This window comes from Pseudopodoces humilis, chromosome 6 (assembly GCF_049639895.1).
Source record: "Pseudopodoces humilis isolate 2021_Gansu_Grassland_sample_001 chromosome 6, ASM4963989v1, whole genome shotgun sequence".
In the NCBI taxonomy this organism is placed as follows: domain Eukaryota; kingdom Metazoa; phylum Chordata; class Aves; order Passeriformes; family Paridae; genus Pseudopodoces; species Pseudopodoces humilis.
The window spans coordinates 70,252,998-70,266,459 of NC_142205.1; the positions used below are offsets into that span (position 1 = coordinate 70,252,998).

At 41.4% G+C, this 13,462-nt stretch overlaps 1 protein-coding gene across 3 annotated transcripts in view; it reads left to right on the plus strand.

The window, feature by feature from the left end:
- Positions 1 to 13,462, plus strand: part of ANK2 (ankyrin 2) — a 274,114-nt gene that overhangs the window by 34,425 nt on the left and 226,227 nt on the right. The window contains exon 2 of one of the 3 annotated variants that reach the window (XM_088055999.1): positions 8,615 to 8,673. The exons of the other annotated variants lie outside the window; for them this stretch is intronic. Within the exon in view, the coding sequence (XP_087912125.1) occupies positions 8,653 to 8,673 (21 nt within the window). The 5' untranslated portion in view covers positions 8,615 to 8,652. The remainder of the gene's footprint in view (positions 1 to 8,614; positions 8,674 to 13,462) is intronic. 3 annotated transcript variants of the gene reach the window in all.

A 13,462-nucleotide genomic window follows, 5' to 3' on the forward strand; every position in this document is an offset into this window, starting at 1 on the left:
TTAAGTCTTTAAAAATCTGTACATTCACCAGCTCCTGTTGCTGCCTTATCCCCTGGATTAAGGACTAAGTAAGTCTAGATGGATATTGGTGCCTGTAGGTTGTAAATCTCAGCTAGCATTTATAGCTACTGTCCTGCTTGCAGCCTCATTTGGCAAGTTGAAGGTTGTCTTGAGAGTGCATCGAAATATCCCGCCCCTCTGCTGACTCAGCAGAACTCGAGGGCTTGCCGCGCGTCTCAAAAGGCCCTGTTGTGTCCCAGCGGCTCTCTAATTAGCGGAAAAAGGCGAATGGGAAATTCCTTGAGCACAGTTGGAGTGAATGTTGAAACACTTCATGCAAGGCTGAACTCCAATTCATTAATGTACTGCAGGCAGCTTTCAATATAGGAATGCCAAAACGCAGGGTGTGCCATGGCAGAGAGCCGGCTATACCAGCACACTCTGCACGAAATACAGGCGCCTCTTCCTCTGACCTTTGGCAGCTGCTTAATCAGACCGTGGGCAGATTAATACTGTCCCTTTAAAATAATGCAAGGGGATGTCAAGGCAACATGATCAGTGTCCTGTTACTCTGTCGGTAACTAAGGGTATTTTGTTTCCTGCTCCTTCTCTGGTGCAGGTGGAAAGCACCAGCATCCTCTTTGCAAGACATGACTTCTCAATGAGACTGCACTAGGGTGATGTAAATCAGCAAAACTCCTAAGGTGGAGCTGCTGTTTCCTCACTCACTGTCGGGTGCTGCAAAAGCTGCAAGCCTCTGATTTGATTTTTGCATATATGGTTTCATTCTTTTTCCTCTGAGCTTAAGTTACCCGTGTAAATCTTCTGGAAAGGCTTAATCATCCAAAAGGATACCAAGAGTATAAAATATTATCTCAGTGGCCATGTGAAATGATTAAGACTTTATTTCTTTTAGTGGTTTGTTGTTTGTAGGGGTTTTTTTAGTTAGTGTGGTCTCTGACGTTAGCTAGGAGAGGTATGTGCCTTGTTGTGACTTGTAAGAAATTTGAAGTCCTAAGACTATTTTGGAGGATTGTCACTGCAGTTGGAGAGCAGTCATTCACTGTAAATAATTGTTTGCAGGTTGATTGCTGAATGTGATGAGATATTAGGTGACGCTTAATATTCTGGAAATGGAATTATGTAGGGATAGAGCACAGAAGTACCATGCTCTGTTAGTGACATTTCAAAAAGGGACATGAAGATTCACTTTATGCTGTCAAAATTCTCACAAACGTGCTCTTGGCTGGCAGGAGCATCCTGCTGGTCACTTAGGAACAGTTATTTTTTGGCTTAACTGCACTGAAAATATTCTCTTGGGTTGGTTTTCTTCTCCTCTTGAGATTGCCCCTTGTGCATTCACAAAGATGCACTGCTGCTCCCCGCACGGACTCCCAGAGAGATAAATCCAGCTTTTGTCCTGCTGAATTCTTTCAGCCTGGCACTGACAACGCTAGTGGCCTCATCTGATTAAATCTACTTCACTGCCTTGCAATATGACAAATGCTTTTGGTTCAAGTTGAACGGTGTAAAGCTTTTGCAAACAGGAAAAACAGTTGTCAGCTGTCACTGTTGTGGGACCAAACTCACTCTGTGCTGCAACAAGCAGACAAAAAAGCCTCTGAGACACACAGCAGATCAAATGGGAAACCCACTCAGGGTACATCCAGTTCTATTAAGACACGAGTGTGTTTTTATCAAGACTTGTTTAACAACACAGGGGAGAACATCTGTTAGCAATTGGTAATAGGGAAAAGTGCAGTCTCTTGCTCTCAATGACGCCTAGACATGGCAAAATTACAGGATACTCTATTATTTGCAAAATGGGATATTTTGAAATTTTAACATGTTTTGCTTACAAATGTGGCTTTTGACTTACTTAACTTTTTCTGCAACAAACTATCCTTTAGAAGAAAAGCTGTTTTGAGGAGCTTTGGAGAAAGATGTTTGGCTGCTGTGGTGGCTCAGCTTTAGAAATTAAGATACGAGAGTGAACTGAGGTTGAAAATGACACCTGGGTGTTTGGCATGGTCCTGCCTATTGACTTTCTTGTGCTCTCTGAGTTTTTATTCTACCACTCCCCCCAGTCCCCCTGAGGAAAGAAGTCCAAAGAGTTTGGGAGAAATTGGGTTATTTCTGAGTGTATGTTTTAAAAATTTTATTCCTTGTTTTCTTTGAATAGATGAAGAAAGGAGCATAATATACTGGCTCCTTGTTTTTTTTTAAATTACCTTGTAGGAGTATGTGACTTTTGAATTTAAGCTTGTTTTGGACTCTTTAATCTGAAATATTATAGGTCAGCCTCAAAACTATGCCTAATTTATGCTTAATCCCAAACCCAATGGGCATTTTATGCTTCATGGAGAAATGCCTAGTGCCTGGTGCAGTGCACGCTGGCATTTCCTTTTGGGGCTGTTCTTCTCTTAGTCACTGAATCAGTTTTTAATTAAATACAAGTAAAAAGTCTAACTGCTAATAGAAGCCTCTGTTTTAAAACCAAGTCAAGCAGAAAATAGATTCTCTGTGTGTTTTCCATTGCATTCCCGATTCAGACGTTTCATGTCTGAAAGGTGATAGGGGAGCAGCACCCGTCTTTGAATTGGGGCCAGCAGTCTGAGTTTGTTTCCAGGTCTAGGCCTGGGATTGCAGTGCTGACCACTGTGGGCATGTCTGCCTTGCCATTTCCAGGCAGCCCTGCCCACTGCTTCCCTTGTGCAGGCTGGCTGTGAGCCAGTGCTGACCCACAGGGATAATGTGCAAGCTGATGCAGTAAGTGCTGCTGAAAGCATGGGGGAACCTGATGATGCCAGAGGAGTTGGTGGAGCGCGGAGCCTGGAGCGAGGCGGAGTGCTGTACCTTGGAATATGGCAGCTTGGCTGATGGGAAGTGGTCACTGCTTCTTCTGCAAGGCCAAAACAGTGATAATTGTTATCGGGGCTTCTGCACCGTGGCACTCACCCTTTACACCTCCCCAGACCCAGAACTCTCCTTCATTAGGCTTTCCATACTGAGCAGGGAAACGTTCATCTAAAGGCTGTAAGTGGCTTAATCCTCAAACTGTTGTGTGGAGCCATCCTCAGGGATGTATTTTTATAATGTGCTAATGGCTCAGTAACTGGTGAGAGGAATGAAATGCTTAGGCCTGTCAGCTAAAGGGCACTACAAGTCCTCTTTGGTCCTTAATATAGTAAGGACATCTTAACAGCTGGCATCCCCTCTCAGATTTGTGACTTTCCATTCAGTTAATTTTGTGTTACAGCTGTTCAGGAATTGTTAGACTACCAGTTTTGGGGGAATCATGTAACTGAAATAAAATAGGCGTTTCTGCTATCACCCCCTTTGCTTTGTGAGATGCCATCCCGCCCTGCTCCCCCAAAATAGGGCAGGCAAGAACTTGCAAGTCTGGCGACACCCAGTAATGAAGACAAATTTTTTTTTTCCCAAGCCACATTTACAGTCTGCTTTCTTTTATAAAAATGAGATCAGCATCTTAATTTTAATTAAGTAAAAGTCTTAGCTAAAGCCTCTTGAACACGTAGCGTGAAAAATAGGAAGGCCGCCAAGGAGCTATGACTGCTGAGATAATTTCATCTTGCAAGTTGGGGCTCCAGCCGTGCGTCCTTCAGCTTCGTTTCCAAAGCATCTATTGACGTCCCAAGCAGCTTGGCACCCGGTGAATGTCACAGTATGCCGTGCTGTCACCCTGGGGCTCACAGTCCCTTGTGATACTGGGAGTGCTGTCACCAGAGGACACCTGTCCTGGGAGAGAGAGAGACAGCAAGGTCTTCTTGGGTTGCGGAGCAAGGAAGTTCTGAGGTGTCTCAGAAAATGTGTCAAAATTCATAAGTGCTATCAACTACTTTATCAATAACTGGGGATTGAATTAGCAGTCATTCCTGTAAGGAGTTGTTTCAAATGCTCTCAGTGGAAGCAGCAGTGTACATTTATGGAGGACAATTATCTAATTACTGGTCATTAATGAGTATCTGCAGTCTCTAAATCTACTCAGGGAGGTGAGGAATGTCAAATCGATCGATTGTTTCCTCAGTCCTTTGTCTCACCTTTCTCTCTAGTTCGATATCACAGGCCAAATTCTGCGCTCTGTATTATGGAGCAGAGAAAAACTGTGTTGCACTACCTGTTGCTGAATCCTCTCTGTGTGGGATTTGTGTTCTCACCTGACAGCTTTGGTGCTGCAGCTGGCCTCGAGTCAGCTGCTGCTTCACCCTCAGCCTGGAAGCCGGCACGGCAGGTGGGATCAGGACTGCAGCAGGGTAGGAAGGCAGAAAAACTGTAGTATTTCAGTACTACACTTTTTTACTGCCCCACCTTCTGTGGCTGGGTAGCTTTGTGGAGATGTTCCTTTGGCTGAATTTCCATTACTTATTAGCTATCTCTCCCTAAAGAATTAAATAGATTACTTTGCCACTAACACCTAGATTGACTTCAGCGGTAGCTTGGATTCAAATATTAGTCTTGAACTTTAGTGCTTTTAAGAAGATTGCTGTCATGACGGTAAATGAAGCCAAATGCAAAATACTGCAATAACTTTATGTAGGTAGTGTGTCTATGTATAAAAAGGTATCTTGAGTTGCCACCCCACCCTCAAGATTTAACTGGGATTTGCAGGACCATGAATTTGCTGATAACATAAAACACCTGCAAGAGCACAGTGGATTTAAATGGATTCACAGTGGATTCAAAATCTATTAAAATCCCTTTAGTGGTCCTTAGGCTTAGGAGGAAGAGAGAATAAATTCCTGTTTTGACAGAGTTTCTAGTCTTACAAATAGCACTGATGGCTTCAAAGAGTTTGCAGAAGGGGGCTCTGAAATTATAAAGCTCTAGTTAGACATGAGCAATTTTTGGGAGGATTTTTTCAACAGATAGTCTTGAGATGAGCTTTGGACTTAGAAAGCCTGTGACAGTGGAGGGGTCAGTGCTGTCAGTGTTTTCATGGTTGGGCACACTGCGATTGTCCCTGCTGGTACTGCATCTGTGACCGAGCTCTCGCTGCCGTCCAAGGAACGTGCACAAAGGCAGCTTTGTTCCCTTCTCCTTGACCCCAGGGAATCGGTGCACGGCCAGCATGCCCAGACCATTTGCTGCACAAGATCAGAAGCTCACTGTGGAGCTCCTGAGGAGGAGGATGCAGGGGCAGCTGGTTTCAAAGTGCTTGAGCAGAAAAAGACATTAATTTTGTTTAACATTTTAGGCAATGTATAATGGTCCCAGGATACAAATTGAGATTTATATTCCATGTTAACTGCTCTGTAGGGTTTAATATTTTACTTTTTATGTTAGAAGTGGTAACCAGGTGTGGATTTGAACCACTGCAAATGCTCTGAAAACTGAGCTGCATGAATCTCCCTGGCTATGGCTTTCTTTGGAAATATGAAGCAAAGGTTCTGTCAGCTCATGTGCTTCTACCCCTATGCATATGATGCCTAAAAGAAGAGTCCTCCATACAATTCCACCAGGGACCATCCATTCAGTCTCTAAATAAAAGTACTCTGTCTTCTTGTAGGCTGTTGTTTTGGCTTTCAGCTTGCTCTGTGTTAATGGCTTTTTTGAAGTGACTTTTAAAAAGCACACCGCAGTGTCGGCTTCTCGCATGAGGCGCTCTAAGCAGATGCAAGCACCTGGCATGGAAATCAAAGAACACAGTTATTTGGTGGATGTAGGATGAGCCAAAGCACTTATCAGGCATCAGTGTAAGACAGCAGAACTTTACCAGCCTCTGCTGACTCTTGGAATGAGGATTGCGAAGGTAAGGCAACTTCTTCATCTAATTTGGGGGACACAGATCCCGAAGGAAGGAGATTTGTCAGCGTTTTGCAGAGCAGATGGCTGTATATTGATTCGGATGGAACTATTTTCATTTCAAGTCCTCTGCAGCAGCAGGAAAAAAATATGATTTCAGTCTCATAGCTATATTTATGTCTGTAATTGGTAGTTAATACAATTCTGGTCAGAGTTTGCAGGATCATTTCTTTTGTTAGGCAGACAGGAGACAGCTTCATCCATTAGTGCTAATCCTATTTCACAGGAAGCTTGATGTTTAAATGTTAGACAGATTTGCTCCCTGATTGACAGTAACTATATTGCATCTTTGTCCCCTTCTAAAACTGGAGGGGAGGTGAGGCATGGATAAAGGCGGTGGTACGGTACCTGCTACTGGGTGTTTCTGAAAGGAATTGTTTGGGATGCCAAATGAAGTCTGGACAGGTTTTACTTCAGGGTTCCTGACTCAGTACAGCCTGAGATGCCTTGGGTTGCAAACGGTGCAAAATGAAGGCTGTTGTGTGGAAGAAATGGAATGGGATTTGTTATCTGCCAGTGAGTCACCTCATTTGAAGTCTGTCTGGTCATTGTTTCTGCTGATAAAGGAGAAATGTAGACATCATTTGAGTGGAAGGCTGTGACCCCATCTAGATTGGCAAAGGACAGAAGGATGTGCGCTCCTGCTGGTTGATCTTAAAGAGCACCAAGGGGTGCTTGTCTTAATTTTGGCTTTTCTGGTTGAAGCCCCAGGTGAATGGATCAGTTTAACACTGCAGATGGCAAAGCACAAAGGTATATTTCCTCAGAAATAAGCTCTAATTGTAGCACTTGAAGTTTAATATGTACTTGTTGTGGGGAACCCTCCCAACTTCTTAAATTCTAAAGCAGGCACTGAAGAGAAGTCCATCAAGTTTTGATTATAATTCAGAATTTCCTGTGGAATGGGTATGTGGGTAATCATTACAAACTACTGTAGGGAGCTTAGCCCTGGGAGTGCCTGTGATCAACAGAATCAATTTATTTTCTCTTTAACCTTGAAAATTATGCTTCTCCTTAAAAGGGAGGAAAATGAACCAAACCTGACAGCTAGCATGATTCATCAGATAATTCTAGTCAGATGGCAATTATAACTTTGAGTTTTTAAGGACAAAAACCTATAGTAGTATATGTTAAACCCAGCTCAGTACCTCCTGTAGCTAAAGCAGAGCAGTGTTATGTATTCTGAAATGGGCTCATATCCTGGAGAGGTCTGAGCTGTAGCTGGCACTTACACTGCCCTCAAAGGCAGAACATGTGTACGCATGGGGACCAGAGGACCAAAATGTGCTGCTTTGAAAGAGGAGGATAATGAGAGATCTGCCAGGTTAAAAACAAAAAAGGGTTAATTTGGAGGCATCAGAGAGGAGGCTGACAGGAGGTGGAAGCAGAAGAACTTGTGCAGGAGATGTCTGAATTTGGCAGGGATTTAAAATTCAGTCTAAAATAAAGTTAGTTGCGTGCAGGCAGAGTGAATGTTGAGCCTGTACGCTCTGTTCAGTGTGAGCACATTACGGGAAAAAGTGATATTTCCATCTGAAATTTGTCAGAAATCTTGGGCAAGCTTAATGCTGAAAAATAATGAGTTTAAAGAAATTCAGACAAGCTCTTTATGGAATATGAAAGGTATTTAGTTGTTAAGGGTTTCACCTGTGTTTTTTACAGTTTTCAACTTGCGTTGGTTAAGAAAACATCTAAAAAACTGGCACGTGGCAAAAGTGGTGGTATGGATGAAATACAAAATGGTTTTCTTCTCTTTTAGGATATAGTTTTGGTAGTTAAGGACCATTTAAATCTGTCTTACCATTTATAGGATGTATTGTGAACTGTTAACATTATCTTGAGTATAGAAAGGCAATAATGATAAATGCAGTTCAGTCACAGAAGAGTGCTGGATGACGTGTGGGTGGGAGAAACAGGAGCTGAGATTCACTTGAGATTGGCAGATCCTGACACGTGTGGTTGTAGCCCAGCCTCCTGCGTGGGTTACGGGGAAGGGCAGTACTATCACCTGGATTTGAGCCTGGATTCTCGAGCCTGCGTGGTCCTGCTGGCTAGCTGTGGGCTGCTGCCAGGCTGAGCCAGAGGTTTTTCCATCTGACTGCTCAAGACAAGAGCTTGGGGGTGAGAAGGAGGGGACAGAACCTCTAGCAGGTTTTGAACTCACACCTGCCTGTTTTTCAGGTTTGGAAAGATTTTACAGAAATCAGATGCAGTGTGTAAAGGTGTAAAATCCCATGTTTCTGTGGAGGAGAATGATGAGCCTGTTGTGCACATGCTTCCCTTGCTGTTCCTAACTACAAGATGCAGTTCTGTTATGATTTCAGGCATGGCAGTGTTGAGGGTGTGCTGTCTTGTGCTCTCTCTGCCCAAAATATGTTTTGCTAGTGGCTGTTAAGAAGTTGCACAAATGTTTGTACTGAAGACCACATTGGGGTTCTTCTGCTGAATGTTTTATATTTCCATTACTGTGACTGCAATAATGACTTTTTCCAGACTATGAAAATCAAGTTGAGGATATCAAGTAGCTTTTATTTAGAAATCATGTACTATGGAGGAAAAAAGCAATAATAAGAAAAAAAGATCTTAAATTCAATTTCTGAATGCTTTGCTGAGGCAAAGTGGGAACATGTCATCTAGACTAATGTAACAACCAAAACCCATTATCCTAATTGTCTTACCTAACTTATAACCACTGAAAACTTACTGGGGAGCCATGGAGAGCAAGGTATGTATTCATGATACATTTGAGAACATGGAAAATTAATGTGTTTTTCTGTTTTTCTTTTTTTAGGTAAGTAACTGCAGGGGACATGAAGAATTGACATTTAAATGGCCAGCATGTTGCAAAAGGTATTTCGATTTAGATTCAATAAGAAATGTGCAAATAATTAATTTGAGTACATATTTAATGAGGATTTTCCTCCCTTTTTTTTTTCCCCTCTATTGAGATTGTCTTGGCAGAGAAATTAAAGAACCTGGTTCTAGCTACTTGACTAAAATTATTTTACTTGCTATAAAAGAAGTCATAATAATAGTAATAATATAATGGTGATGATGAATGAAATATTTAAGTATCATTCTTGAAATCTCTTTTTTGATCTTTGGAAAGTCTGTTTTACATGCTGATTATAAAGTGATAGATGCATTGCATCTGATTTCTAAGACATGATACCACTAAGTAACTCTGAGGAAGCTAAACCCAGATTTGATCCCTAAACAGCTCCTTCCTTGGCAGCCAGATGGATCTGGAGGTATGTGAGGCCTTATCTTGCATTGGGAAATTATGTCTGTAAATATGCTGTGAACAAAATGCTGGAGCTTCTGCTGCTGACACCCACACAGAAGCATCAAAGAAAACCCAGCTATGTTTCATTTGCAGTAGCTCTCCTACTGATGACTTTTTCACATCACTGATAATCGATTATCATTTTGTAGAATGTTTGTTGTCATTTTGCTGTCTGTGAAATCCCTCAGGACAGTGTGGGTTGATGGGAGAGCAATGGTTACAGAGAGCAATTCCTGTTAATACCAATTAGGGATGGTAATGCCAAGCTGTTTGGAAGGATCCTCACGAAGGCTGGTTCAAGGAAGAGGATTCTGGCTTAGAAAAATGTCACTGTTTCCTAGTTATTTCCATTAGAGTGGAAGTTTTACTTCTTCATCTTTTTGATTAAGGGTGTGAAGAGGAAGATAGACCTATTGATTAGGAAATGTCTGGGGGTATAATGATCTGATGCAAGTTCTGATTTCACTGATGGAGAACTGAGATTTTATCCCTGAATTTCCTACTTGTGACAAAATTATGGAATCTAATGGATTGTTATCTGTTCTTCTTCCATCAGTTTTGAGTTTAAAATCCCAGACTGTATTGGACACAAAAATTAAGTGTTCTCTGACTAGATTTTTGGCTGAAAAAATCTGGTTTTCCCTTTTACAGACTTTCCATTATGGGCTGCATGTAACCACTTTTGCTTTCTCTGCTGTTTCTCCTGCTTTTCCTTTGTCTGCACTGGGATTTTGCTGACAAAGAAATGTTGTAGAGAAACAAAGACTCACCTGAAACTGATCTAGTAAACTGAGTTTGGGAATATTTCAGTTAAAGAGCAAATCTGTCCACCTGAAACCTTGGTTGCACTTAATTATTTGGATTTGCATTTTAAGTAAGAGGTATTTTGAAAGATGGGGTATAAACGTGTTGTAATCAAGCAAGAAAACAAACCAATTTGTTTCTTTCCTGGAGCTTGCTGCAGTTTTACTGTCTCACAGGTCTTTGTGAACAGAAGCACAAACATATCCATGTGTACAAGTTCTGCTTTCTATCAGTGAATAAGTGTCTTTGTGGGAACTAAAAGGTCTTTTCTATTCCCCAGAGAACTCCACAGCATCATTTTAGCCTTTGAAAAGAGAAAGTTCTTGGCTAACGTTAAAACAAAATGCTGCCGCTTATGGCCACTCTAGAATTTTTTTTTTTTTTAATTTGAGGAGCTAGACATTTAAAAAAAACTTCAGTTATGAAAAGGAGGGAATACTTGCAGAAATTTGGGAATGAAGGAGAAACCTGCAGTGCAGTACAGTCATTGCTTTCTGCACATGGAGCTCTGAGCACCAATAACCCCTGGTTACTTGAAACTGATAAACATTTATATAAAATCAGCATTAATTACTTGTGCACTACTTTAATATAGCAAGCAACAATATTAGATCTGGTGCAATGCTTACTGAATGCCTCATGTATTTGCTAAGTGTAAAATGAATTCAAGTTGGTCCTGGGTGAATTTATGTCCCATGGGCTGCACTAGGATGCATCATGGGGAAGCAGATATAATGGTATCAAAAGATGAAATTAGAGTTATTTGTCTCGGGCAATTTAGTTTATTGCATTTGACATCTTATCAGGTCTCTGAAACATAACTAGAAGCTTTCTCTTGGAAACATGTCGTGTCCTGTCTGTCTTAATGATCATCAGTAGTGGGTTGTTATTCCTTTGCTGTAATTATGCACCTTCTATCAGAAGCCAGTGGAGACTCTGCTGCTGAGGAATACAAAATTCCTTTATTTTTTTATGGGAATAATAATATTATGCCTTGGTAAGTTTTCAGAGGTCGTCTTGGTAAAATAGACATTGCTCTGTGAGCTACAGCATCACCATCTTGAGCAATATTGATTCTTGAAGTATAGATTCACTTTTTTATTTCTGTTTTTCGTTGGTACCTTACGTTTTTGTCTGTTGAGCCGTGTGTGCGAGTCTGAGCTGTCAATAAAGGACTTCACCATCTCTGTGTCATGTTGTCAGTTAATTCAGATAAATGCCAACCAGCAGGGATTCACAAAGGTAGGTCAAAATCCTCTAAGCTTTCTGGTTCTCTGGGAATTTTGCCTTTCCTTTTAACATCACCATTTCTAGCCTGCATGATCATGGAGGTACCAGTGGAAACATGGACTGCATTCACATGGATTTTTCCAGAGGTAGGTGTTCTCTTTTTTCCAATGTACTAAGGACTTGGTAATCAAACCTCTTTGTGGGTATCTATTTTTATACCCTAAATGTAAATGTGTTTATTTGCCTTAGGTGGGTAACAAGGTGGCCAGTGTTGTGCTAAGCAGCAGGGAAATGCTGCTATGTCTTTTATTCTTCAAGCTTTTGATGAAAGACACTTAAGCATTTTTGGCGCCTGGTCTCTCCAGCTTTCCATGGAGCTGGGCAGCAGGACAGGCGCCATCCATTCTTTCCTTTCTTGTCTCTGGCTTGGCTGTAAACAGCCACATTTTTTCTTACTGGTGATCTTGATCTGGGGCAATTGCACAGCACCTGATAAAATGCTGAGGGAAGAAGTAATTTTTCCTTGAAAAATTGAGGTGACTGGTGGGGAGGGTTCAACATCCAACTTCACAAGAGGTCTTGCCAGGGGTCTCTTAACATCATTCCCAGGTCTTTTTAGTACTGGAGAACCAAAAAACTCTGTGAGTAGTAACTGACTGACAAGATCTGGGATATCTGGTAACTGGGAGATATTTATTGCATCTTATGATTTAGATTGTGTGCTTGCTATGCTCTTTTGGTTTTTTAAACATCTGATGAATTCTGTAGCTTGCCAATGTACTGTGCATATTGATGCCAGTAATAATTTAAAAAGTGATTTTATTTTTGTAAGGACTTGTAATCATCATCATCAAGTAGTGGTGACATGTAGGTAAAGAAGTTGTCCAAAGAAAGGAAACTTGTTTTTCCAGAGCTCAAACACTTGGTCTACTTACCAGATAATCCTGAGCCCGAATTGTTGTTTAACCCAAGCTGATTCTGAGTTCTTGGCTGTTTGCCTGTGTCCCACACTCTGGTAGTGGCATTTTTCTTTAGGTGACTTCATTGTCATAGTAATGAAAAAGGCTGTAAGTGGAGGATGTGTGTGCTTGTATTAAGATTTTTTTTTTTTTTTTTTGGTGAGCAATGCAAGTTTTAGAACTGTCAGAAGGCTCTGATGTCTGCACATTGATAATATTTTGCTGCTTTAAAAAAAATGGAAGCAGCACTTCAGGATTTTTTTGTGCACATTAAAAGTGAAACTGCATCTTTGAGAGCAGTGTCAGAAATGCTTGTATGCACAAACATATCCTGAAATTCTCTCTAGATGTATCATCATTCTAAGTTGTGGCTCTTGTCAGCCTGTTTGGATTTTCTAAAGAACAGATATCTACATCTGGAATAAAAAGCAGGATTGCGTTTCACATTAACTGGTGTTTTTGTTGGCAGCCTTAAGGGGACATGAAAATTTAAATGGGCATAATGAATAAATTAGCCTTTGACTTTAGGCTGTTCCTTCAAAACAAGAGTGGAATGGTGTGTGGTACATTTGCAGTGCTTTTTGCCTCTGTGTATTTCTTTGTAAGGTGCTCGTTTTCTTCATGATGAATTTAATCCACCATGATATCCCCTGTACTACAAAAAGAAAAGCAAGGAAACTACAAGGAAAAGCTTTATTTTTACGGTAACCAAAATGAACATGGAGAAGTCATGGTTGTTTTCATTGACTCCTTGAGGTCTGTGAGTACAAAATGGGAAAAATTCCAGAGTGTCTGTGCAGACTTAAAAGTGTTTCAGGTTTGCTATTGATTTTCACATGGAGTGCGTTCAGATGCTGGGACAATTAGCAGCTGAGCTAAGTCCAACTAAGAACCGACTCTGCTGCACCAGAAATTGAAGCTAATGGGCCGTAAAGGCAGGGAAGATAATTCCAGTGTCCAGCACTAGTCTGTAGCTAGACTGCCACCAGAAGGAGTGGGAGATGGGATGTGCTGGCCAAGGGCTGAATGCCGCACGGTGACTCAGAATTCGCTGCTCTAAGAGATTGTGTAGCCATGCTTGAAAACTGCTTCCACTTTGGTGGCTGGGAAGGAAATGAGTGTGGAAAGCAGCTCTTGCTTGAAGCAGTCACGGTTTAAGAAGCAGATTGTGTGTGGCCCTTTAGTGGCTTGTTCTGTTCTGATGTGGATTCTTTCCTTTTCCTTTTCACTGGGCATAAGAATAGAAGGAAGAAGCCACAAATAGGCTAAAATCTCCCAAGGTGACTTTGATTTGTTTAAAAAAGAGCCCAAAGTCTGAATCCTGAAGAAGTGTCTCACATAGGCCTGAGCTTTTCCACAG